Consider the following 26,023-nt stretch of genomic DNA (forward strand, 5'->3'; position numbering starts at 1 on the left):
CATTACAGGCAAAGTTGTTAAGTGTGTGTCTATAGCAAATGAGCCTTTGTTTTCATTGTTGTTGTACCTATATTAGCAGTTGGCTGCCTAGTGTCAGGTAGCTTAACGCTAGCTATAAACAGGGTATTTGTTCGTCAAGGTGCAGGTCGTGTTGTGAGTTGTCTTATTGCCCCACATTTCCCGGGGTAAAGCCGGATTGAATTAGCTAATTTCTGCGGGCCTCCCTCTTCGGAGCCCCGGTCCATCCATCCCACCCCCCGCCGTCAGCCAGCGACTCGCACCCACCAAAGGCGCCGAGATTGGGCGAATAGCGAGCAAATACGTCCGCGTTTCTCTACCCGCTCCCCCGCCGACCTCCCCTCCTCACTCCCCGGCGCTGACAGCGGACAAGGCCGAGGTCGCAACAGAGCAGGCCCGGCCGCCGAGGCTCGACCTGTCCACCCCACCTCCGCATCCTACCACACCTCACCAGCAGTCCAGAACCCGGTTCCCCACCGAGCCGACCCTGGACAAGGTCGAGGGTAACAGAGATAGCAGGGAGCACCGCATCACAACCACAACAACAACAGCTGCCAACATGAACCACCACCATCACCACACGCAGCAGCAGCAGCAACAGAAAGCCGGCGAGCAGCAGCTCAGCGAACCAGAGGACATGGAGATGGAAGGTGAGTAATGGTCTTAAGAAAGGCGGACGGGCACTTTACAACATTTTATGTCATAATGTAACAGCTGCACGAGAAACACGCGAGGGTTTATTTGTGCAAGTTGAACTCCACTTTACAGTAAACACGAAGGCCTGAAGCTAGCTAGGATAGCCGGCTGCATTTTTGCTGATTGTGCGTCCGTTGCAGCATACTTGTGTGGAGCTGACCTCATTTTGCGTTATAAGCGAATGGAGCTTGTATTTCTCTTCGTATGCTTGCAACATCTCATTGCATGTAGTTAAACTAAAGGAGACTGTTTATTCACACGGCTGGAGATTAGCCACACAAATCATTCATTCGGATCGGTCAGTGTTTTTCTAAATAAACTGCACAGGTTTTTGATAACGCTCGTCTGCTGTAACAACTTATCAAATGCAGTTTGCCAAATCATCGCCGTTTAGAATCCACATGTAGCCACGGGATTCCAGGCCCACTGATTGTTGATAACCTAAATGTTTGTAAACAGTGTGGTGGTTAGTCCTGCAATTAACATGGACCCATCGCTAGGTAAATTAATCTTGCTACTTTGACTTCACTGCAGGCTTTGGGTTGATTTTGGCAGTTATCGGCACCTGCGTTCCTCTTCAAAGTCACCCATTCCGTGAATAAAGTAACAGCGGCTTAGCTATCCGTATAACTGACAACGTTTTAATATAGTCCGTTAATAACCGTTCGACATGGAAACGTTATGCGAGCCTCTCTAAAATGAGTGTTAGCATCGTGTCTAATGGCTTGTACATTAAATGTGGGCCTGCAAAGTAACGGTATCGGTTAACTACAGGGCAAAATCTGCCTGTTTGCCCTCTAAAACGTGAAGTCTGTAAATTTGAGTGGTGAATAATTGTTGTAAAAACGTATAGTGGGATAGAGCGGGGTATCTGTTTAATTACTCTGTGTTGCTTAAGCTGGTAAAACGCAATGAACGTTGCTAGCGGGACAGCTAATTGTAGGCTAGTCTATTAGCTCCTAGGCCCAGTTCGTTACGTGCATTTGCTGGCTAGCGTGCTAGTTAGCAGATCGGCTAATGCTCACGGAGGGGGTGTGTGGCGTTCCAAAATGGTGGCTTGTATTTTGCAACGTTCGATTTGGCTATTGCACGAATGTTAGGCCTTGAATATTTGCCTCACGTAATATAGATTTTTTTCACTTGTCTCTAATGGCTGTCTCACGGTATAACGTCTCTGGGTGGTATTTTTCTCCAGCTTGTTAGGTGGTACTATTGATGCTTGCTAATGTTAGCTAATAACGGCCTGCAGATGAATCTGTGGCTAGTGTTTGCTAGATAGCTAGATAGCTAACGCTAACGCAGATGCGTCAATCCTGATTTGCTAAATTGATTAACATGTTTAGCAATTCAATTACCGTTTGTGACAATCTAGTAAATCGACTGAAAATTATACTTTGTCTTAGGTGTTTGTTAGTTTATATGTTGATGCTTGAAAGCGTTTAATGTGAAACGTGTGGTAGTGCTGGCAAGTAACGGTAGTCGCCGCTGCGGTAAGCCAGGCCCGCACAGGAGCAGCGCGGGGATTTGCTGCTTCATTGTATGGAAGACCAAACGCATGGAGCTCGCCATTTTTAATGATCTGTGTTTTTGTTAGTTCGATTTGGAGTCAGGGCCACCCCTTGCTGGCGTTAAACAGGCGTTTTATACACACGGACACCAGTCCTACCTGTAAATTTATTGAGTTTTTACTAATGTCAACTTTGGACAGGCATGGGGGAGCCCTCAGCATCACTGCGTCATTTAGCCCTAGTGATTTTATTACCTATTCGCAAACACATTGCTGCTTGTTCTTCTATGGCACACACTATATAGCGTGTCCAGTTTAACTACAGAAATAATTGATTAGAGACAGCCTAAGATGGCATTTACATTTTTCATTTGTTCATTTTATTACTTGTTTCACTAGTAGCAGGTGCACTCACCAGACCTCCTCACTCTGGAGTTGCAGGCTCATCCCTCTTGGGCTGTCTCCCAGTGCACTGCAGCCATACAAGGACAATGAAAACAAGTTGACTCTATAAACTACTCACTTTTTTCCCGACTGCTTATAGCAACACATGCCAGATTTTCTTTATGGTATGGGGCTTCATACAGTTGCAGTTGGGTTAATCCATCATTTGCTCTGTATATCTCATTTTATCTGTTGCTGTGACATTTACATGTCGATCTAGCATTTATGACAACAGTAGCTCTCCTGAAATGTAGAAAATTAACAGAAAGCAAACATTATACTGTTTGTAAAAATATGTCTTTGTTATAAAACCCCCAATTTGCTAATAGGACAAAATTAAGGACTATGATGAACATACTTAGAAGTTTTAAAGTCACGATTTTAAGAGTGTATTGTAATTTTACTGCATCTGTCAACATTCAAACAGCAGAGAAACACACCTTAGCGTGGTGTGATACATCAGACAGTATTTCACCCTCTTAGTGCTAAGTCATTGTAACAGGATCAGCTGTGCTGTTACAACCTTGTTGCTGTAGGTTAAACACACATCTGGAGTTGTTTCTCTGTTTGTCCAGCTTAAAGTTATCTCATCGAACAATTTTTTTTCCTGATGATTGAAACTTTTATTTGCAGTTTTCAGTCCAGGGCTTTGGGTTTTAAAAGATTAGAAAAGATTAGAATATTTTCTTGGCCCTTCCACACTCATGAAAAGCTGTGTATGTGCTTTTTATTAATGGTTACTGTTGTAGTGCAACCGCAGCAGGCATTCAGATCAATTACTGTGATGCTTCTTGGCAGCATATTTATAAATAATCAGTCGGTCTGTTGAGATGTGTGTGATTTTTCCCCTTCCAGACACCTGCCTTCTTTAAGTGACTGTAGGTTCTACGTTAAACCTTTGTGGATTTTTAGTATAATATGAAGTCTTACATTGAGCCTCAACTTGTGCAGATTTCAGTGACTCATGTTTTAGTACATACCTCTCAGAGGTTTCAGGATAGATCAAGTGGGCGGGACAAGAAGTTGTCATGGAGTTGACTGACAGACCCCATTAGCAGGGTATAATCCACTTGGGGAAACGAGGTCAGTCTCCCAGAGGACTTGGTCAGTAACGTTACCTGGAGGCACCGCTGCGCCTGTAAGCTTAGAGGAAGACGAGGAACACACATACGCATGAAATACAGCGTAAGAGACGGGCTGACACAGCAGCACATTTGGAGACATGTCTGAGTGTTCACATATCAGTGCTGTCGTTACTCTCAAGTCTGATTTCTGTAGCGTCATTGTCATCATCACAGCATCCAGACAGATTTCACTCGCTCCCAGAAGTCTACTCAAAGCTCCTCTGATTCTGCCGCCAGTGTGTTTTGATAGATGAGACTGTGCATCGAGCCGTCTCATTATTCGGCTGGGATAATTGTTGTCCTCTGTGCGTGTGTGTTTTTGTTTGAGCGATGACTTGCAGCTTAATCCTGCATTGTGTCCATAATTACCCAGCCTACTGTAACATTGCATGGTCTTTGTTACGCGCGCGCACACACACATTCTCTCTCTGTTGCCCTCACTCTGACACACAGACTGGAAAAGAAGACTTGTCATGCTGTCTCAGCAGGGTTTTCCCAGTGAAAAAGCAGGAGATAAAGACGGAGACAGTAGTTGCAGATGTACTTAAAAAGAACTCCAGTCTTGGTTGATTTTATTGTATGCCTCAAATGATTCTGATAATCACCAGAAGTATCAGCCTGTCCTGCTCTTTAAAGGATAAATATATATTTTTTATAAACTAGCTACAAAAGGACTTTGAAGAAGTTGATTAATCTCACCTCACATTTCCCCCTTTCTGCAACCAAAGGATGGAACTGCACTAGCAAAAGTATTGTAAAATCATGGTTTGAGTTGTACTGGTTAATATATTCACACCGGCAAGAATTAAATGGACCCACACTGTTAGAAAGTAATCTAGCAGATTTTCTGATAGATTAAATGGTTGTTGCTGTTGCTCAATGAGCAGAACGTTGTGTGTGGTGTTTTTTTTTAGTTCTTGATGCCATATTTTATTGATTTTGGTGAGATTATTTTTTAACATTTTTGACATCTTGTTTCTGATCTGCTGAAGTCAGGTAGTTGGCAAGGCAAAGGCTACAGCCAGGTCCTCCCTCAGTTGAAGAAATGACTCCACCCTGCATTTCATACAGTCTTATTAATCGCTTCTCTCTTTGTATAGCTGGGGACACAGACGACCCTCCAAGAATCCCAGCCAACCCAGTGATCAATGGTAACGTGGCCATGGCAGATGGACACAACAACACAGAGGAGGACATGGAGGATGGTGTGTAGGACGTGCACCAACAAACCTGTCAATAAACACCTTTTCTTGTTCAGAATCTTGTGCTGTAAACAAAATTGCCCTAAGTAATGATCCAGGTTTAACATAATCCTGTGAATGACTCAATTTAATTGTTTATGGAGTAATTTAGTCCCACATAGTCCCACAGGTTGTAAAAATGCTGATATCCCATAGCCAGTTGCCTTGCTCAAATCAGTTAGAGTTGTAGGAAACCTGCTTTCTATTTGCCATCTAATCTGCCCCCTTTTCCCTCTCGCCTCATCTTTCTACAGACACCAGTTGGCGGTCAGAAGCAACTTTTCGGTTTGTGGTAGAACGCTTCAGCCGCTTGAGCGAGTCAGTGCTCAGCCCGTCCTGCTTTGTCCGGAACCTTCCATGGAAGATAATGGTGATGCCACGCTTCTATCCCGACCGGCCACACCAGAAGAGCGTGGGCTTCTTCTTGCAGTGTAACGCAGAGTCAGACTCCACGTAGGTGTCTTGGTGGGGTGGGGGATTTGGTGGGCACCCACAGAAAATGTTTGATGGTCCTTGTACACACACACACAGACACAAATAGTGTTTTCCTGTGAGATGATAGGTTTCTTGCCTTGTTAGTGCTGCTTCGGTTGTGAAAAATCTGGGAAGATATGATTTCTACTGCCCTTATGATAGTTCACTGGTTGAACTGCTTTGAATGACACTTTGTGTCTGTAGTCTGAACACAGGAAAAGTTGGATTATTACATATCCTTTAGTAAAAGATATGATGGTATCCATTTTTGTATCACAGTTTATGTAATTCTGCTTTTTTGACAAATCTCTACAGATTTATGTGCATTAAGTACAGACTTAAAAAAACAAATTATTTGCATAATTATTCCTCCAGGATTTTTTGCATTAATTTTACAGCTGCAGAAAGCCTACAGAGCCAGTTAAGCATCCCACAGCATGATGCTGGATCATCATGCTTTGTGGTGGGCACGGTGTGTTTCTGTGCAGTGTTTAGATTATGTCAAACATAGCGTGCAGTATGGTTGGCAGAAAGCTCAACTTTGGTCTCATTAGACCATCAAACCATCCACTACTTTGTCAAAGTCTCCCACATGACTTTTTGGAAAACGCTATCCCAAATGTCATAAAGCTGCAAATAATGAAGCACCAGTGTATCAGTTGTCGTAGCCATGGAACCCTGCAGCGCCTTCAAAATTGCCTTAAGCTGCTTGGTGTCTTCCTTCACTGGTGTCCTTAACATATGACTTGACTGATATTCACTTGACAGGCAGGGTGGCCTACTCCTTAGAGGTCCATGGCTGTGACATTATCTCTCAGTTTTTTGCGCTTGGCATTGCTGTAATCTGAGGAATATTCAGTAAGATATTTCTTGCATCCTTCCCCTGATTTGGTACTTTTCTGTAACCTTATTTGGATTTATTTCATGCTGTCTTTTGCCTTCATCATTGTAGTTTTGGCCAGGAAACTGAAACTGAAACTAGTAGGAGATTTCAAATACAGATATCACTTGTCACAGCCTGTCCCAGATGATCTCCATTCAATTTGTAAGAACGCCTGGCTGCATCAATGATGATTTAGTTTAATAAATGGGTTGAATACTTATCTTTTACATCAGTCTGTAGAGACAATGGTTTCTGGATGGATATTTTTCCTCACTTTGATTTCATTGCCGAGTGTGATCCTGATGACCTGAATTTCCTCTCAACTAAAAGTGCTTTTTAATACCTCAGAGGCTTTTTAGTCAAAATGTATTCTTCAAAGTCACCACCAAGACACATGAAAGGAAATAAAATTAGCAATTAAAGCCTTGTCATTTTGTCATTGCTTACATTCTTTTATGCTTTTTGATAATAGAATTGGATACTGTGTTAACTGGCTTACTTGGCTCTGTGTTTTGCACAGTATGTTGGTCTTGTGATGCATTATAGACTCAATGAATCATGGTCACAGACGTCCATGGTTTCGTGTTGTAACGTGCACAATGTTTTAAATTTGTTATCATTACTAATGGCGCATGTTAAATGTTTTAAACTGTATTAAAGTACACACATCATGAGCTACATGTTTAATTTCTAATTCAAGGAAAGACAGTTATGTATGGGAAAAAATAATAATTCAAGCATCCTTTTGCTTGTCTTGCATTCTTTTTTTGGTGTTTCAGGTCATGGTCTTGCCATGCACAGGCCATGCTGAAGATCATCAACTACAAAGACGATGAGAAGTCCTTCAGCCGCAGGATCAGTCACCTGTTCTTCCACAAGGAGAATGACTGGGGCTTTTCCAACTTCATGTCCTGGAGTGTAAGTCCAGGAACTTGATGGCAGATAAATAGAGCAGGTTTTCAGATGGGACAAGAACCACCAAAAGATAAGATTTTCTTCTTGTACAGGCTGGTAGAGTTGACACACATGGGAGGCAAAAACATAATTGTTGATTGGCTGGGTAAAAGAGGCTGTGCTGACAGGGCTGTTTTATTTTTGTGCAGCATAATGCTATTTGCTTTATTGTCTATTTGGACCTCTGTGTGTTGGTTCTTTGTCATAAATGAAGTTAAAAATATACAGCCAGTGCATGCGTTTGATTATAACCATTCCTGTTAATATTAACTGTTTTTGCGGTGTTGTGTTTCAGGATGTGACTGATCCAGAAAGGGGCTTCATCGATGATGACAAAGTCACCTTTGAAGTCTATGTCCAGGCAGATGCCCCGCATGGAGTGGCGTACGTAGCCTTTAGTCTTCTCTCTGGTTTTCTTCACTGGTCCCAGGTTGCAGTTTCACTGTTTAGGTTTTATGAATTGTAACCCTAATGTCAGCTTTCTCTCTATAAACAGCTGGGACTCTAAGAAACACACAGGCTATGTTGGACTAAAGAACCAGGGAGCGACCTGCTACATGAATAGCCTGCTACAGACACTCTTCTTCACCAACCAACTACGACGGGTATGCTCTTATCTTTCTGTCTATGTGTGTCTGAGCTGAGAATTTGGAAGGTTGTTTGTATTTGTATGAGGTGTAGAGTGTATTTTTCCCTGTTGGCTGAATGCATTAGCTTGTGCTGACTAGGTAAAGATTTGTTGTGTTTGTGTGTATGTGCGCATGCATTAGAGCTTATGTTCAGTGTTTGTGTGTTGATATCTTTTTTCCCAAATTCTGTGATATGTCAAAGATATTGAAGGCCAACATCAAATACAGGCAAAATATTCACATCACCGGCTGCTAATTCTTGTAGCACTGTTACCACTATCAGCTGTGCCACTGAGGCCCTTAAATTCACTGTAGACTTAATGCAGTTTCATAGATTTTTCCAACAGCAACTCTGAAGATGTGGATTTTATTTGCCAAGTTTGAATATAGGGACTTTCTTCACAAAACAGTGAAAATTAATAACTTCACTCTATGAGTATTACCTTCTAAAACTCCTGTTGGATAAGTCCTGGTGTGAATCGTCCCGACTCCTCTCGCTGCAGGCGGTGTACATGATGCCCACGGAGGGAGATGACTCGTCCAAGAGCGTCCCCCTGGCACTGCAGAGGGTTTTCTACGAGCTGCAACACAGCGACAAACCTGTTGGCACCAAGAAACTCACCAAGTCCTTTGGGTAGGTTGGACCTTTTTTATCAACAGTTCACTTCTGACTTGTCTTTAGATGACAGTCGAGGCTAGAATGAGAGGTTAAACCTTTTTTGTTTTCTTGTTGGTATTTTAATGCTCGTAATAGGGAGAAAGTGAGATACCTGCTCAGTTTGAACACTAAATCAGAATTTCTGGATATAAATGAAACTTCTTCTCTCTGGCAGACCTGTAAGTGTAGTTGTCATTCTAGCAGTGTAGGACAAAGTTGAGAGATTTCCTGTGGTGTGGTTTTCTTACTGAGTACTAAGGATGTATGATGTTAACTGGAGTTTGAATAAAAAAAAGGGAATATAACAATGAAATATACACTGGTGATGGTTGGTTTGCTGCTTTGATGTCACCTGCTATTGCTGGCACCACTGTGTCAAATATTATTTTTATCAGCCTTTAAAATAGTTACCAGCCACAAATCTTTCTGATCTGTAGCTATCATATCTAACTGCATCATATCTAACTGTTTTCTTTATGTGAAGGTGGGAAACACTAGATAGCTTCATGCAACATGATGTACAGGAGCTGTGCAGAGTGGTGAGTTCTCTCATAATGTCTTGAAGAATGTGTCAGTGTGCATATCCGTGCTGAATAATTGACACTCTATATGCACGTGTGTCCTCCAGCTCCTGGACAATGTGGAGAACAAAATGAAAGGCACTTGTGTCGAGGGAACCATCCCCAAGCTCTTCAGAGGAAAGATGGTGGTATGTTTTCCCCCTCCCCCTTCTTCTCCTTCATGGTTACAGTCACATCTTGTATATTTGTTATTAAAAAAAAAACAAGTTTATTTGTTGAAGGCAGATGTTTCCAGACTTTTATTTTGCACTGTAATGTCAGTTCAGCATGTATGTACACAGTGATGAGCTAAAGAAGTCTAACTTAAGACAGGATGTAGCCTGGAACAGGGCCAGTTTAAGAATAGGAGGAGGTTAAATCCTCGTAGACCCTCGTAGAGATAATATTTGTGACCACTTTGTGTGTGTGTGTGTGTGTGTGTGTGTGTCCGTGTCCGTGTCCGTGTCCGTGTCCTCACTCTGCAGTCATATATCCAGTGTAAGCATGTGGACTACCGGTCAGAGCGGATAGAGGACTACTATGACATCCAGCTTAGCATAAAAGGAAAGAAGAACAGTGAGTAGCTACATCGACACAACATCATGGCTTTACTCAAACAATGGCGCAGCAGCGCTTCTCCATCATCAGCACTACTGTTGTTTCCTTGATCTCATCCACGCTCTCTGCTTATTTCCAGTTTTCGAGTCATTCAAAGATTATGTTGCAACTGAACAATTAGATGGGGACAACAAATACGATGCAGGAGAGCATGGCCTGCAGGTGAGGCTTCACACTGACTGATCTAAATTATTTACATTGTTTGTTCCAGTTTGTTTTAGTTTGCTTACGTTTACTTTTATGTAATTTATTTTGTTATATCTGACTTGGAAAAACTATAAATTCATTTCAGCCCACCATTCTTATATCTTATCCAATTAACCAGGGCCCCACTGACAATGTGCAAAATTAATTTGAGACGGTACTCTCAAATTGGAAGTCACTTAACAGTTCCAGTCATGCTGAGATTTGGCACGTGCAAATAATCAGGTCAAAAAGCTGGAAAGGTTTCTATTCTATCTTTATTTAGTGTATCCATTCCAAATAGATACGTGGTCTTAAATCAGATCCTGAGGCATGCTACCTCAGTGTTAAGATGGAGAATAAGCAGGCGCAACAATAAAAGAGAAATACCTGGCTGGAGCTGATCGTAAGATTCAAAAAATTAATCTAAGTCTGGCTAAAATTAGTGATGCTGGAAACATTTGTGATTGGAGAATGAATATCAATGAGATGTCTTCACCAGATGCCTGATGTGTTTTTGTTTGCACTGCAGGAAGCAGAAAAAGGAGTGAAGTTCCTCACCTTCCCTCCAATCCTTCATCTGCAGCTGATGAGGTTCATGTATGACCCACAGACCGACCAAAACATCAAGATTAACGACAGGTAACACACCAGGCCTCACTCTCACAATGTCATCACGTTTATTATTTTATTACACAGAGACACACACACACACAGCCCTGCTTAAAGTAGACCAGACCCTGTCTCACTCACACAGTGTGTCAGTGGCTGGTGCTCAGACACACTGTAATTTTAGAGAAAGTCCGGTCCATTTTAACATAGGTTAAAGGAGCAGTCTATTTTAGGAAACAGTACTTGAGCTTTCATTCCCTGAACAGCATGCTCTGACCTCCCGCACCCAGACACTGAGAAAGTGAGTCACTGAGAGTTTCTTGTAGGCCGTATCATGCTTTGTGGGGGCTATTGGTGTTTTAACAAGCCACCAAGATAATGTGACACTTCCAGAACCCATTCAGAAAAGCTAATTTTCCTCTGTGGTGACTCTCACAAACCCTGAGTCATCCTTGTGACTCTGCCACAGGCACCTGCCCCCCTGAGGGCTTTGTATTTGTACACACACACACACACACACATCCAGAGTGTGTGGATATAGATTGGCAGGTGAACTCGCATCACGACTGAACCTACATTCATATTTTCTCTCTTACATATATTTGCTGCTCATTGTGTTAATATTTAACCCTTCTCTTTTCAATCCTCTTTTTTATTCCTATCTTCATTTCTTCCCTGCATTCTTCACTCTCTCCAATTTTCTCCTGCCTTCTGCTCATCCCCATCATTCCCCTGTCTATCCTTTCTGATTCTTCTTCTTCCTGTCCTCAATAGGTTTGAGTTTCCAGATCAGTTACCTCTGGATGAGTTCCTTCAGAAGCCAGACTCCAAGGACCCTGCCAACTACATCCTGCATGCAGTGCTGGTGCACAGCGGGGACAACCACGGTGGTCACTACGTCGTCTATCTTAACCCCAAAGGAGACGGCAAAGTGAGTGTCAAGGAGCCAATAGTGAGAACAACTTTTTTTATACACCTTTCACCAAAAATTCTGTGGGTGTGGGTTTTGTTGGGGTTGAATTATAAAAGTTGGGGTTTGTGTATTGTTTGTTATAACTTTGAGAAGCTCTGGCCCTCAGTATCGTCAGTATATAGGTTTTGTCTGTACTTGGGATGAATTAAGCCATGGGTGCTCAACTTTTTTTTAGATGCAAGATCATCACGAGAACTGTTGTTTAATACAGTTGACTTCTGCACTGGTCTGCTATGGAGCTGAGATTTAACACAAGCTGTTACTCAAAGTTATTATTCTACAAAAGTGATTACAGTATCAGTACCACATAAAAATTGGAGAAAATAAGTAACTTAATTACGTAGAGTTATTATGATGGTCTTACAGGTAACAGCTAAGATTATGGATATGTTGACAACGATCAGTGTTAAAAAATATTGTGTAAACAATTGTTATAAATAGAAATAATTCTGAAATATAACATAAATTATTTGCCTGTAATTATTCCCATAGGACATTGTATTAACAGGCAGGAAATTAGGTGATGTATTTGCTGAGTTGTCCACTCATATGCAGATGCTTCAGAAAACTAGTGTTGAATCAGCTTCATAGTAGAAAAAAAATGTGCCTGTCAGGAATGGAATATAACTGACAAGCGTCCAGCTTTTGTTGCTGACAATGCACATGACATAATTTCAGCTGCAAGGCTCAGTCCCTGCACTGTCTGGTTTTTCACGCAATGTTAAAGCTACAAATCTGAAAGTGTAGCATGTCTCAAACCTACCCACTCACCAACACCCTCAGCCACTCCCACTGATCTACTAAGCTCCTGACTCTCATGCACACATTGTAGTATTGTTTATAGACAAAGTCGACTGGTTGAGCACCCCTGTGCTAATCATTCCTTTAAGGCAAAGATGTGAAGTTTATGGATATTATAACTTGAGTTGATGGGGCAAATGAATGTTAGTTTTTAAGAAATATAAATTTGCATGTTGGGGTTTATTGAAACATGTCAAGATGATTTGACATAAATGGTTGTCTTAAGTGCGCTCTGGTTTTCTCTTTTTCTCACATCTCCTTCTTTGGCGAGAACTCCCCTCTTTTTCTTATCCTCCTCTGGCTCCCTCTGCTCTCCCTTCATTCTCTCTCTCTCTGCAGTGGTGTAAGTTCGATGATGACGTGGTGTCGCGGTGCACCAAGGAGGAGGCCATAGAACACAACTATGGTGGACATGATGATGACCTCTCAGTGCGCCATTGCACTAATGCATACATGTTGGTCTACATCCGTGAGTCCAAGCTCAGTAAGTAACATATCCTGTCTTTCTGCTTTTTTCTCTAATATTATGGAATCAGAAGATGTTTTCATGAACACATAAAAAGTCCCCATCAACTGCTCCAGCTTAATGTGTCCTTAAGTGCAATACTAAATATACTGTACATGAGACATATATAAGGAATGCAGGCAAATGTAATTTCTGTTTCCACTTTGTCATTTAGTGACTAAGTTCCCCACAATGACTGCCTAAGTGTACTGTGTTAGTGGCTGTAGTAAACACAAATATTACTGTAATGCACCCTTTCCACCCTATAATTCTCACTTGAATGTCTCCCTGTATCCCAGGCGAGGTGCTCCAGCCAATGACTGACGTGGACATCCCCCAGCAGCTGGTGGAGCGTCTGCAGGAGGAGAAAAGGGTGGAGGCACAAAAGAGGAAGGAGCGTCAAGAAGCTCACCTCTACATGCAGGTTCAGGTAAGGGACCGGCCAGCTGTTTAAGTTTAGAAATGTGCTGCTGTGAGCTGCTTAGTGCCATCTATTCAGCGTGAGAATGTACATGAGAAAGCCATCTGCCATTTTGGCTTTATTAAAGTTTTATAAATTGCAAAGTACAGTAGGAAAGTGAAGCTTCCCTGTTGTTAATGTTGGTGTGCTTAATAGGTAGGAAAGTTAAGTAGCTGTGATTCAGTCAGAATCACTCCAGCAGTGTGGGCCCTGGCAGCTTACATGCTGTGATGTGAATGAAGTTGTGCTCAATACTTGGAAGTATGCAAAGGTCCAGGACTGCTAAGATGTTTAATTGTGATGGAACTGTATATGTTGGGTTTTTCCTTGGCAGTGCAAAGATGTTAATGTGAAAATACTTACATTCAAAGTAGAAGTCAGATATGTTTCATAGTTAGGGTTATGTCTGATCAGCAGATTATAACATATGCTCAAAATGGCACTAAACATTCTTCAAATCAAATAAGTCTATTACATTTAGACTACACACTGGTAGAGCTGTGGTTGTCATGACATAATTTTATATCAACACACATACTGAGAGCAACCTATCAGCAGGAGGAAAGAATGTTGGCACTCTAGCTGAGCTGTGTCAGTCACACTATGGTTTAGATGGTGAGAAGAGCAGCAAGTGATAATGAGGAAATGGTTTAAGAGATAAGGAAAGTTTATGCTGTTTAAAGGTGTCACCTGCCCTGACTTTATAATTTGGCCAAATATTAAGTCCATACAAAGGGCTAATTTCTTTTCTCTGTTAAGAGGAGGAAGACAGAAATGTCAGGACTAGGATGTGTGTTAACTTTCAGTATGCATTTTGCCTTTAATCCTGTGGAACTGACACTTTCTTGTGTGTTTGAACTGATCTCAGCTGTAGACAAAATGCACTCTGTTGTTGTTTTGTGTCAGACAAAATGTGTCAAAGACAAAATCAAAAAGACTGCACAGTCTGTTACTGACTGACTTCTACCTTACTGTTTGATTAAAACGTTCTCTGCATCAAGATACAGGCGTTTTTCTTGCAGTTTTTAATGTCTGTGATGCTAAAAGAAATGCAGCAACAGTTACCAGCAAATGCTTGTGTTTTGTCCTCCAAGCTTTTGGTTCTCTCTCTTCATATTTTAAGTCTTTGTCCAGTTTTACTGTCCATCACTAAGGCTGTGTTCTTCTTGTTCTCTTCCCCTCTCATGGCAGATGGTGACAGAGGACCAGTTCTGTGGTCATCAGGGCAACGACATGTACGATGAGGAGAAAGTGAAGTACACAGTCTTCAAGGTCCTGAAGAGCTCCACGCTGCAAGAGTTCGTCCAGAACCTCTCCCAGACCATGGTGAGGCTTGAGTTTGTATGAGGGGAAAAATAATGGAGAATGTTTGTGTGGGCTTTTTACATAGAGGCCTTCAAACTAACTAGGTTGAACTACAGGTACTTTGACTTCACTACCACTTTTTGACATAATGTCTGACTTTTGCTGCTTTAGAAAGAACATAGATGAATAAGTGAATTTGAAATGAGATTCAGATTTGATTAAGTCCTATTGAATCCCAACCCCACTTGCTGCTCTTGTATTCATGCTGTGCCTTTTTCAAATAGCTCATTAAACTTAATGTGTTGCCAGTCTTTAGAGCAAATAATTCCTGTATGATTGAATGATATTCATCCCAAAGGAAGCTATCTTTGTACATACACTGTCTATTGTGTCTCAACACAAGCTTCTATCTGACGAGAGGCTTGTTGATTTTCCTGTTTGCCTGCCATGTGAGAGCCAGACAGCCTGTCACCAGTGTGGAGCACAAAAACATGTGCACACACTCACATTAATTCTCTCTCCCTTCCATTTATCAGCAGTTGATAACACTATACTGTGATGATTTGGGAAAAATAAATAGTAGTTTGAAATATTTGTCTTAAATGGTTACAGAATGTAACTAAATGTTTGTATTCTGCCCTGCCATGACACTTCTTGCCTGTGTTACCTCCTCTCTTGTAAATTCCCTTCACACCCTTTTCTCAGTATCTGCTTGATTTGTTTTTCTCCTGTCCCATTATTGCTTCCCACCTTTTTGTGGTATTAAGTCATTTTTGGCTTTTCTGTTCAGCTTTTTATTAAGCGCAAAATAGACTTGAGAGTAAAATCTGCTGCATAGAAACTCACACATTGATGTGCTGCAGGGTTTCCCACAGGACCAGATGAGGCTGTGGCCCATGCAGGCCCGGAGCAACGGAACCAAGCGACCCGCTATGCTCGACTATGAGGCCGACTGCAACAAGTCGGTGAGTATTTGTGTCTGGAGGACTGGTTTGTTTGTTTGGTAAACAAGTAGGTTTTTGTGAGACCAATTCTTGAGAAAGTACTCACAACTTTTTAATAAAATACTCTTCTCTGCTGTCTCACCCTGAGCTCTGCAAATGTAGGTTCCACCTCCAAATGTTGCATAGGGATGTAAAAATGATGTGTATCCACTGGTAGAGTTGTATTTAGAGTCTGTTTTTTTCAGTTTGTTTATCATTCATTTAAGTGTTTTCACCTATTTTCACATCCTTTTTTGAATAAAAGGGGAAAAAGGGAACAAGTGCAAGCTTCCAATTTTAAGCCATTAATATCTTCAGCTTTACAAATGCATTCAAATGTTCATTGTACTAGTGTTTATTCAGGGTAAAGCTCTTATGCGTTTATCCCTTTTATAATGCACCAGCTGTAAAGAAAATAGTTCCTATATAATCTGTCAGTTCAGAGTAATTAAATTTTCTGTGCCACTCCTTACTGTACATGTACATACTTTGCAACGTGAGCTTTTGTGTGTATGAATGCATACACTAATCTTTGCATGTGTTTGTCAGCATTTTATCTCTCACTCAGTTAGTCAGTGACATTAGAGAATGAAATACTTTTTAATGTTTTTGCATGGCTGTGTTTCAGATGATTGACTTGAGCGACAACGAGAACCCCTGGACAATATTTCTGGAGACAGTGGATCCAGAGATGGCGGCCAGTGGGGCCACGCTACCCAAGTTTGACAAAGACCGTAAGGCCCACATCACAACCCTCATCCCTACTCAGTGCCTGTTTCTGTAGAATTTCACACATTCCTGTCACTTTATTTTAATATCATGTGATTTAGAGAGCTTAGTAACTCAGTCTTTGGGCGTTTCTCCATCTAGTTAAAGCGAATAGCAGAGGCAAAATGACCTCTAGATCATTCCTTCTTTTATCTCCTAGTTTTTCTGTGTCAAATGCACTTTGCATTCAGTTGTGTTGGCACAGGCACATTGCAACTTGAAATACAAGAAATACTGCTTCACAGGTTGTGATCACTGTTCACATTGTGGGAAACATTGACTAATGTTATATAGCAAGAGTCCTTTGTGGTTTTGTGTTTTGTAGGCATTTAAGATACTCCCCCGATAAGCTGTCTGTCCACCTCTGCAGCCAGATTGTCTTGCTGTTGTATCTTCATTTCACTTTATCTTTTTCTTTTTAGATGATGTCATGTTGTTCTTGAAGATGTATGACCCCAAAACCAGAAGCTTAAATTATTGTGGACATATCTACACACCTATATCCTGCAAAATAAGTAAGTAGTAGCAACATCCAAGTTTATTTTAATCTTAACACACTGTCACTAGATACCATATGTTGTTTAAAGCCTATGAGTTCTCTGTCCACAGGAAAAAAATGCTTTGAACTTGAGGATTAAATCATATTTCTGTTGCTCTTCTCTCCATGTAACCAGGAGACCTGCTGCCAGTCATGTGTGAGAGAGCAGGGTTTCAGCAGGAAACTAGCCTTATCCTCTATGAGGTGATCTATTTATGTAGTGCTCACTTGCTGGCACATTCCTCTGTCTTTTTCTCACCAGTTCTAACTCTTCACTCACTCCTTTACACCCTTGCATTCCCAGACTCCTCTATCTGACACACAAGCTTTATCTCTCAAACTCTCTTGTGCACACTTTCACACTGTCACATGCAGCATCTCTCCTCCTCTCACATCTTTCCAGTTTTGTAGTTTTTGCATGTTTACATTTCTTTAACTGAACATTCTTTGGACTCTGTAAACTACATTTACATTTACTGCTACATTTCCCATGATGCCTTGTGTGTTACAGGAAGTAAAGCCCAATCTAACAGAGCGGATACAGGACTATGATGTCTCTCTGGACAAGGCCCTGGATGAGCTCATGGACGGGGACATCATTGTCTTCCAGAAGTAAGACTTGTTTGTGTCTGAGCAGTGTCAGTTAAATTATATTGCAGCATATCCTTTTTGTGAGTAAATTTGCTGCTTGGGTCAAATAAATAACACTCTAGCTCCAGCATAGCTTGTGTCAAACTAGAAGTGCTGTTGAACTCCAGCATGCAAGCGTATACATTAATTTTTTGTGGTCTGTCAGTAACATTTCCAACTTTAACAGCTCCTCAGGTTCACATGTCATAGCAGGTCAAACAGTATAGCCATACTCAAGTCAGGTTTAATTTTTGCATGGTATCTGTTGTTATAGTTTTTTCCTAATAACACAACAGACAACCAGACAGAGGAGCTATGTCTCTTGATGTTTTGGTATTTCTGTTGGATGAAGTACAGAGAAACAAAAGAGAGAAAGGGAGAGGAAGGGGCTTCAGGAGACGTGTGTGTGCATTCTTTGTCTGACATGTTCCCAGAAGAGATGAAGATAAAGATGTTGTAAATATTCTGTCTACGCCACTTCATCTTCAGCTGTCCCTCTATTGCTTCATAACCTCTTACTAAGTGTCTCTTTCCCAACCTGCCTCAACCATCATCTTCTTTCTGCCCCCCCACCCCCCATAATCCCTCCTGCCACCTATCTTTTCATCTACCTGTGTCATATCTGTCTGCACTCTTCCCTCCCATTGTCTTTTCTGCCTCCTCCTGTCAACACTTCACATTCTGTACCTCAACTGATCCACTTTCCTGCCTTCCTCCAATCACGCAGGGACGACCCAGAGAATGACAGCAGTGAGCTGCCGACGGCTAAGGACTATTTCCGGGATCTCTACCACCGGGTGGACGTCATTTTCTGTGACAAGACCATCCACAACGACCCTGGCTTCGTGGTCACACTCTCTAACCGCATGAACTATTTTCAGGTACTTCTAGTGAATGCTTAAAGTTTAGGAGATAAATAAAATACAATATGTTTTCTTCTTTCCTTGTAATCTCCCTGTTGGCCTTTCAGTTAACTGACACAGATGAAATCTGACAGACCCACGGTGATCCCCATTTGTAACGTTTGGGTTGTCTTTTTATCAGGTGGCCAAGACGGTAGCACAGAGGTTGAACACAGATCCCATGCTGCTGCAGTTCTTCAAGTCACAGGGGTAGGAGGCTTGTCTCATCCACACACACACAAATGATTATCCGTGTGATAATATTCATAGTTTCACAAATGTCAAATCACTACTTGTCAGATACTCAACTCAGACAGCAGAAAGCAAAACATATTTTGACAATTGACACTCCAGAATAACTTGAAAACAGAGACCGAAGATGAGCTGTGCATAGTGTGTGAATGTAGTAACACTAATAACACATAATACTGATCACCTTCCTTCAGCTGTGCTGCTCACTTCATGACAATTCGGGAAAAAGAAAATTTAGGGCTTAATCTAAATCTGTTATAGCAGCTGAGGCTTTGCAGCAATGCTGAGAATGAAGAAAAAGACGAGGGAGAGAGCTTTAATACTGGTTTTGTTCCTAACTGACTAATCATGCTTTTGCTGTGAGGTAGTTATTACTATTGAAAAAGCATTAAAGATTAATTATACAGTGATGTGTTACCGGGTGACTTGGAAGATATTTGAAAATGATTCCTGGTTTAATAAATGTTGTTTCAGGGCTGAATTTTCATTTCGTTGTCAAATAATCATCAGAATCGTATAGTCCTGTTTGAGTATAGACAGAATTGCGTGGTATACATTTACATATCATGTTCTCGTTCTCACAGCTTGAGTCATGTTTGCCTTTGATTTGATTACTTGCAGTTGTCAGTAGAAATGTTGCGTAACCTGTCCCCCCCACCTTTCTTTGTTGTTTTCCTCTTACTCCTCCCACTCTGGCCCCCTCCTGTCCTCCTCTCCTCTCCCTCTGCATCTCTGTGAATTTCTTTGTGTTACCCTCTTGTTTACCTCACCCTCCCTCTTTCCTCTTTTTTTTTTTTTGCTCCATCTTTTCTTCTCTCTTCTGTCCTCCCCTTCGTTGTCCTCCCCCCCTGCCTGGTGGTGTGGTGGCCAGGTACAGGGACGGTCCAGGGAATCCTCTCAGACACAACTATGAGGGAACGCTGCGGGACCTGCTGCAATTCTTCAAGCCTCGGCAGCCCAAGAAACTGTACTACCAGCAGGTAGGAGCTCTCGGCCTTCTAGGGTTGTTGTGTTTTAGTTTTTTGTTTATGTGTTTATTTACCATATGTCTACATTATTCAAAGTATAATCATAGCACAGTTTGGCCGTTACTGTTGGCCTTAAAAAGGTGGTTTTAAGTGTCACGTGACTCGAGTCTGTATTTTTCTATCTTAATTTGTTGTTTTCACCCTTTCTTCTGTTCCATCCAATCTTTAACTTATTGTTCCTTTGTTTTGTCTTTGCATCTGGTCTTTCTTTTCTTTCTTTGTCCTTGTTATTCTTGCTTTGCCCTCAAATATTTCATTGATATTTTCTTTAGTTAATTTTTTTGGAATGGAATCATTTTCAGTCATATGTTAGACTGATGTTTTTATAATTGAAATGCTTTTGGCATTAATGCAAATTTAGCACACAAACCATTCCATTCTTTCTATGCAGTAAACCATGCTCAAGATGGAAAACAGATTTATGTCAAATACTGAACCAGTAGATATTCCAGCAGGGGACAGCTGCTCATTATGATGTGGCTTAGTTTGTATTTGATGGTCTTTAGAAAGAGACAAACTTCCAGAAAACCTGCATTTACCATCTTCTATAACTATATTATTTTCTAAATAAAGCAATTGATGTATTCGGCCCCATTGTTAAAGGCACTTGATTATAGCTGTGCAGATGAAAACTCAAAACACTTTCCTCCCAGTGCTGTAAAAATGTTGTATTGTGCGCATAGTCAGTACTGCTTAATATCAGCTGGAACAGTGAGACCTGCAATATGAAAATACATTCAGTGTGACCAGTGACCACAGGTTGTCACCAACTCTCCCTCATTCTAAAATTTTTAGGATTATTACTTGACAGCTTTCGAAGCAACACTTGTAACTTAATTTCTTCTTTCTCTCTCTTTTATTTGTCCACAGTTAAAGATGAAGATAACAGACTTTGAGAACAGGAGGAGTTTTAAATCCATATGGCTCAACAGCCAGTTCAGAGAGGAGGTAACACACAGAGCCACAAACTTTCAACAGCTACATGGTGACAGTCTCACACATAGTTTCCTCACGTTTCCTCTTATGACGATGGAGTAGACTCACTAAGTCAAATTTTGTGTGTGATTTCAGCAGAGACATGAAATGTGCGTGTGTGTTTGTTGCAGGAGATCACCCTCTACCCTGACAAACATGGCTGTGTGCGGGACCTTTTGGAAGAATGTAAAAAGGCAGTGGAGCTCTCTGAAAAAGGCTCTGAGAAGCTCAGGTATCCACCCTGCAGGAGTGTGTGTGTGTTTCAACGTATTTGACTTAAATATGGCTGGGAAAATTAATGCAGTAATATAATGCTTACCACAGGGTTGAGCCTCTCAATGATAGTCATCAGTTTTTTCTCCAGTCATGACCATCAGACAGCAGACTCAACTTTCTCATTTGCTTCTCTCTGAGCTACAGTTCTTGTTAATGAAAACTCTCTGTCACTGCTCGCAGTCGAAACTTTTCACTAACTGTAAGGTATTCTGCCTTATGCAAACTCAGCAGAGTGATGGTGCATGTTGTCATGAAAATGAATTTAAAACAAAAAAAGCTGTAGTTCAACCCCAAAGAAAACAGTCCCAGTATTACCACTCAGTTTCTCACATATTTGACTGAAGTTTCAGTTTGCAGACAGATTGAGTAAACCAGTGGGAAGCTGGCAGCTGGTGAGAGTGCAAGTCACTTTCTCCGTGTAGTTTTTAATTACCAGCCTCCACCCTGAAACTCACTGTCAGTCCAAGGTTCAGCTCACAGTTTGACTTGTAAGTTGTGAACTGTGTCATAAATAGAACAGATTTTCCTCCGGCCTGTCTTGAGTCAGCGTCGGTTTAGAAAACACAGTCTGGTCAATCTCAGCCAGTAAATTGTGGCTGCCATTTTGAATTTTGTTAAACTGTTTTCAACCTTTTGTCTTAAAAAGTTGATCCTATCTTTGTCGTGCAAAATATGATTTAAAACATTCAGAGCATAATGTGTATGATTAAAAGGGATATTTGATTTTAAGATTTTGCAGGGTACCCTTAAACGTGAACTGCATCATCTCATTTTTATGTTCACTAATTTGTTTGTTATCCCATATTTAATGTCATTTTATGCTCTGGAAATCAGTTTGTAAAGATACTCTATTAGTCCTTCCTCTCTCTGTGTCTCTCCCCTTCTCTTCTGCAGGCTGTTAGAGATAGTAAGCTATAAAATCATTGGGGTTCACCAGGAGGACGAGCTGCTAGAATGTTTATCTCCGGCTGCCAGCCGCACCTTCAGAATAGAGGTAAGTGTGTCTATGAGGCGTTCCCTGTGTGTCCGTCTTCAGTTTCTCTTCTCTTTTAGTTTTATTTTTTTCTTAAGTCGCTCCTCCACTTAAACCACCAGCCTGACACTATATATAGATATATTTTTGACACAGTTTGATTAAGTTTATCTACACAACTGGCCACTTTTGCAGCCATCAAGTGTAGCTATTTTATGATTTAATTATTAAAGTTTAACATCAAGGAGAAGCACTGACAACCTCTGGCTGAACATCTCTAGTCTGTTGCACTTTTAACTGCACCTAACAGTGATGTGTTGTTGTACTGACCACACCTTGAGTGCACTCCTGCATCACTGCAGCACGGTGAGAACTTCAGCCACTGGAGGTCAGCAAACACACAGTTTAGTCAGTTTTTAAAGTGGCAGGTTAATTTTGAGCTGAACACAGACTTATTACTATTACACCAGTAATTAGAGTAACCTGCTGAGAAGTTAGAACTGGACTTGACTAAATCCCTCCTCACCTTTCTTATTTCCTTCCCTCACTCAGGAGATTCCTTTGGACCAGGTGGACTTGGACAAGGACAGTGAAATGCTAATCCCTGTCGCTCACTTCCACAAGGAAGTGTTTGGGACCTTTGGGATCCCCTTCTTGCTCAAGATCAGACAGGTGTGTGAATGTGTGTGTGTTTGTTGACGCGTGAAAGAGAGGTTCTTTTCTGCTTAACATAATGTATTACTCCGTTACCCTATTTCATGCTTTGTGTTTGCTTGGTTGTTTCCTCTCTTGATTCCCACCCCTCACCCCCCAGGGCGAGTCATTTCGGGAGGTGATGAGGAGGATCCAGACCATGTTGGACATTCAGGAGAAAGAATTTGAGAAGGTTCATTGTCACGCTTTTCCAGCACAGCCAGGGACCAACCTGTACTGAATCTATTTTAAATGTTTTCAGTGTAAGCTGTCCATTAACATCTGCTTTGTGTGTGTGTTTGTTCTCAGTTCAAGTTTGCGATTGTGATGATGGGGCGGCATCAGTACATCACTGAAGACGAGTACGAGGTCAACCTGAAGGACTTTGAACCACAGCCAGGTATTTACTGCTTCTGCTGCTCCTGGGAGTGCTGCTGTTCTTACTGTTACTGCAATAATGCTGGTAACTTTCTGAGCGCAACAGGCTATAACCAAGCTCCACAAATGAAACAAAAGCGTGCAAATGCATCACAAGTACAGTCCCGGGAGATCACTCATTTAAACGAGGACACTGCATTGGCACAGCAGAAGGCTCCGGGGGAAACAAATGTTAGGCCCTCAAGTCAAAAAAAAAGTTTACTTTTATTCAACTTGCACCACAACACAGCACATTGTCATGAAGCATTGCTCTGCAGTGGCCAGTCAAATTCATGCGAGAGCACATTCCTGCTGATGCTTGAGATAAATACTCACCACAGTCTGAATGTGATCTGAAGGAGACATGGTAACACTTCACTTAAACACCACCTCCCATGCAGATACGACATTTTAAAGTGTTGATTAATGTGTAGTATTTTCAGCAGTCATGATTACTGATAAGTAACCATTAATAACAATTAGTTATTATCATTATTACTTGTTCCCCACTCCCCACAGTAGGTGTTAGAGTTGTTAAGAAATATATTAATATAAACCACTTATTAAATCTTAATATACTATTAATAAATGCTAACTAGGGGAGATTAAAGGAAACATTTTTACTGATTATGCCTTAAATGACAGTTTGACTCTTCTCACATTGATCTGTGCTTACACCAGCCACAGCTGCTCCAGTCCTGCAATTCTTAAACTGTTCTTAAACACTTGGGGACCTGCTCTCCCTGGTCCCTATACCCACTTGAATCAGTCTGTAACCCTCAGTTTTACAAAAATGAGTTACACACATACAGGTTGAAAAATCTGCAGCAGCGCCGGCAGCTGTTCATTATGAATGAGACCTGGCTTTGAAGGCTGCGCCTCCCGCTGAGCTCAACCGAATCAAAACAGCGCCCAGCTACACCACAGGGGGATGTTGAGAAAACTTGGCTTTATACAAATATCCTCTGACGTAGTGTGAGCGCCAGCCAGCCAGTGATTATCTTGATTTCAACGGAAATTGAAGCACAGACTTATTTACTACTTCACTCCACTGCAAAAAGAAACTTTTAACGAAATAGAAGATTTTTCAATATCTCCGACTTCCTAGTTCTCTGTGATGTGTCAGACACAAAAAACACTGTGGAGAAAGGAATCAGACACTTTTGGAGTGTCTGGCAATGGTGGCTACAACTGAAAACAACTGTCCATTCGGAGCAGAGTATGTAAATTACTTGCTCAACACAACACACCCCCAAAACTACAGATACCCGAGAGGCCAGATACTGGTAACTGCTTTGTATCCATATGTGTGAATACACCATTCAGACCAGAAACAGCCCTACTCTTAAAAAAAACTGCAATGGGTTGTGTTGGTGTTGATTTGGTGAGAAGTTGAAGTACAGTTCAGGACGGCCAATTTGAGTAACAGATTGATGGGTTTGAAAAGGTAACAAAAAGCACAGTGGTTTGTAATTGTATGAAACAGAATTTTACAACTGTGGAGGATTATCACAGGAGCAGCTATTTTACCTTTAGTCACGTAGTAAAGAAATATGGTGTTCACGTTGAAAATGTAGAAAGTAATCTACCAGGAATGTGCGCTTGCACTTTTTTGACTCACCACCACAGCGTCTTGCCAGATAACGTTGCTTTGCTTATTTTTGGCGGCAACCTGTCCATTGGCACTGCCACTGCCTCTACGGACAGGCCCGAATCAAAAAGGGGTTTACTTTCTTTTCAAGCAGGGCTGAAGTTGCTCTGAACCTGGCCTTAATCAGAAAGCTTAGTTTTATCTGTATCCACTCACAGATCACGTGTCACATTGGGATCACTGTTTTTCCCCTGTATAATGATTTTTAAATGGGAGAGTTGTTGTGTGATGACCTCTCTGGCGTTATCTCCTACCTCGCAGGTAACATGTCCCACCCGCGCCCCTGGCTAGGGTTGGATCATTTCAACAAAGCTCCAAAGAGAGGTCGCTACACCTACCTGGAGAAAGCAATCAAGATCCACAACTAAAGCAGCCTGCCCTTCCTCTTTGTCCTCCTCATCCTCCTCCTCTTCCTCCTCCTGCTCCGCCTTCTTCCCTACCTACTTTAACACACCATAACCACAGACTGTAACCAACCGTGTGCGTGTGTGTGTTTGTGTGTGAGAGACTGTGTGGGCGTGCGTGCTCGTGTGTGTGTGTGTTCATCACTTTTAACACCCTGCCTGGACACCTCTACAGCTCTACACCGGCACTATGTCTTCAGCGATATGGATCTTGCTGCAGCTGACGGATAATTCTTCAACCACAAAATAAACTGCACCAACCACCTCCTGACTGTTTATTTTGTTTATTTTATTTTTTTAAATTGTCTCCCTCTACGTTTGAGGCTGTTCAATTGTTTTTCGTCTGGCTTCTCTACCTGTTGACTGCCTGTTTTTTTTTTTTGTTTGTTTGTTTGTTTTTTGTTTTTGTTTTTGTTTTTTTTGTCTGTCTGGAAGTGGGAGAAATGAAATTGGATTTTAATATAAAACAAGCAGAAAGGGGAGAGAAAGTGGGACACAGTATAAATGAGTATGTATATATATATATATATATGTGTGTGTATATATATATATATATATACATATACATATATATATATATATATATATGAACTTCTAGACTTAGTTTTTTTCCATCTCACCTCACTCTCCAGTTTTTTTTTCCTTCAGATTTTTTTGGGGGTTGTTTTTAAATAAAGAGTTGTTTGAAGAGGCATCATGCTGCTGTGTGGAGAGTTTGATGGAAGGATGTTTGCGAGTACTAACTGACAGGAAAAACGGAGGGAGAGGGCCGATGGTCATTTTGCAGAAGACTCTTGCAGAAAAAAAAATGGCTGCGATCTGGTGTCCATCCTGAGGCTCACTAGTTGCCCTAATGTGGTTCTTTATATTTTCTGCTCCATCTTTAGT

At 41.4% G+C, this 26,023-nt stretch overlaps 1 protein-coding gene across 5 annotated transcripts; it reads left to right on the plus strand.

Annotated features, from left to right (window-relative positions):
* Positions 1–206: 206 nt before the first annotated feature.
* On the plus strand, positions 207–25,400 carry usp7 (ubiquitin specific peptidase 7 (herpes virus-associated)). Of its 5 annotated transcripts, none has more exons than XM_018672882.2 (31): positions 207–668; positions 4,890–4,994; positions 5,285–5,483; positions 7,167–7,305; positions 7,637–7,725; positions 7,838–7,946; positions 8,474–8,604; positions 9,113–9,167; positions 9,257–9,337; positions 9,674–9,764; positions 9,886–9,968; positions 10,522–10,631; positions 11,376–11,553; positions 12,715–12,859; positions 13,180–13,310; positions 14,532–14,666; positions 15,509–15,610; positions 16,257–16,362; positions 16,819–16,911; positions 17,071–17,138; positions 17,446–17,546; positions 18,292–18,445; positions 18,609–18,676; positions 19,590–19,698; positions 20,617–20,694; positions 20,853–20,953; positions 21,892–21,991; positions 22,523–22,642; positions 22,785–22,856; positions 22,973–23,063; positions 24,993–25,400. In XM_018672882.2, exons 1-31 carry the CDS (start codon positions 578–580, stop codon positions 25,097–25,099), a joined length of 3,342 nt encoding a protein of 1,113 aa, XP_018528398.1. In that variant the 5' UTR covers positions 207–577; the 3' UTR covers positions 25,100–25,400. The 5 variants fall into 5 exon arrangements, with proteins under 5 accessions (XP_018528398.1, XP_018528394.1, XP_018528395.1 ...); XM_018672878.2 differs by having other exon boundaries at positions 433–668; positions 19,596–19,698; XM_018672879.2 differs by having other exon boundaries at positions 433–668; positions 11,376–11,532.
* Positions 25,401–26,023: the final 623 nt, after the last annotated feature.

This window comes from Lates calcarifer, linkage group LG11 (genome assembly GCF_001640805.2).
Source record: "Lates calcarifer isolate ASB-BC8 linkage group LG11, TLL_Latcal_v3, whole genome shotgun sequence".
Lineage (NCBI taxonomy): Eukaryota > Metazoa > Chordata > Actinopteri > Centropomidae > Lates > Lates calcarifer.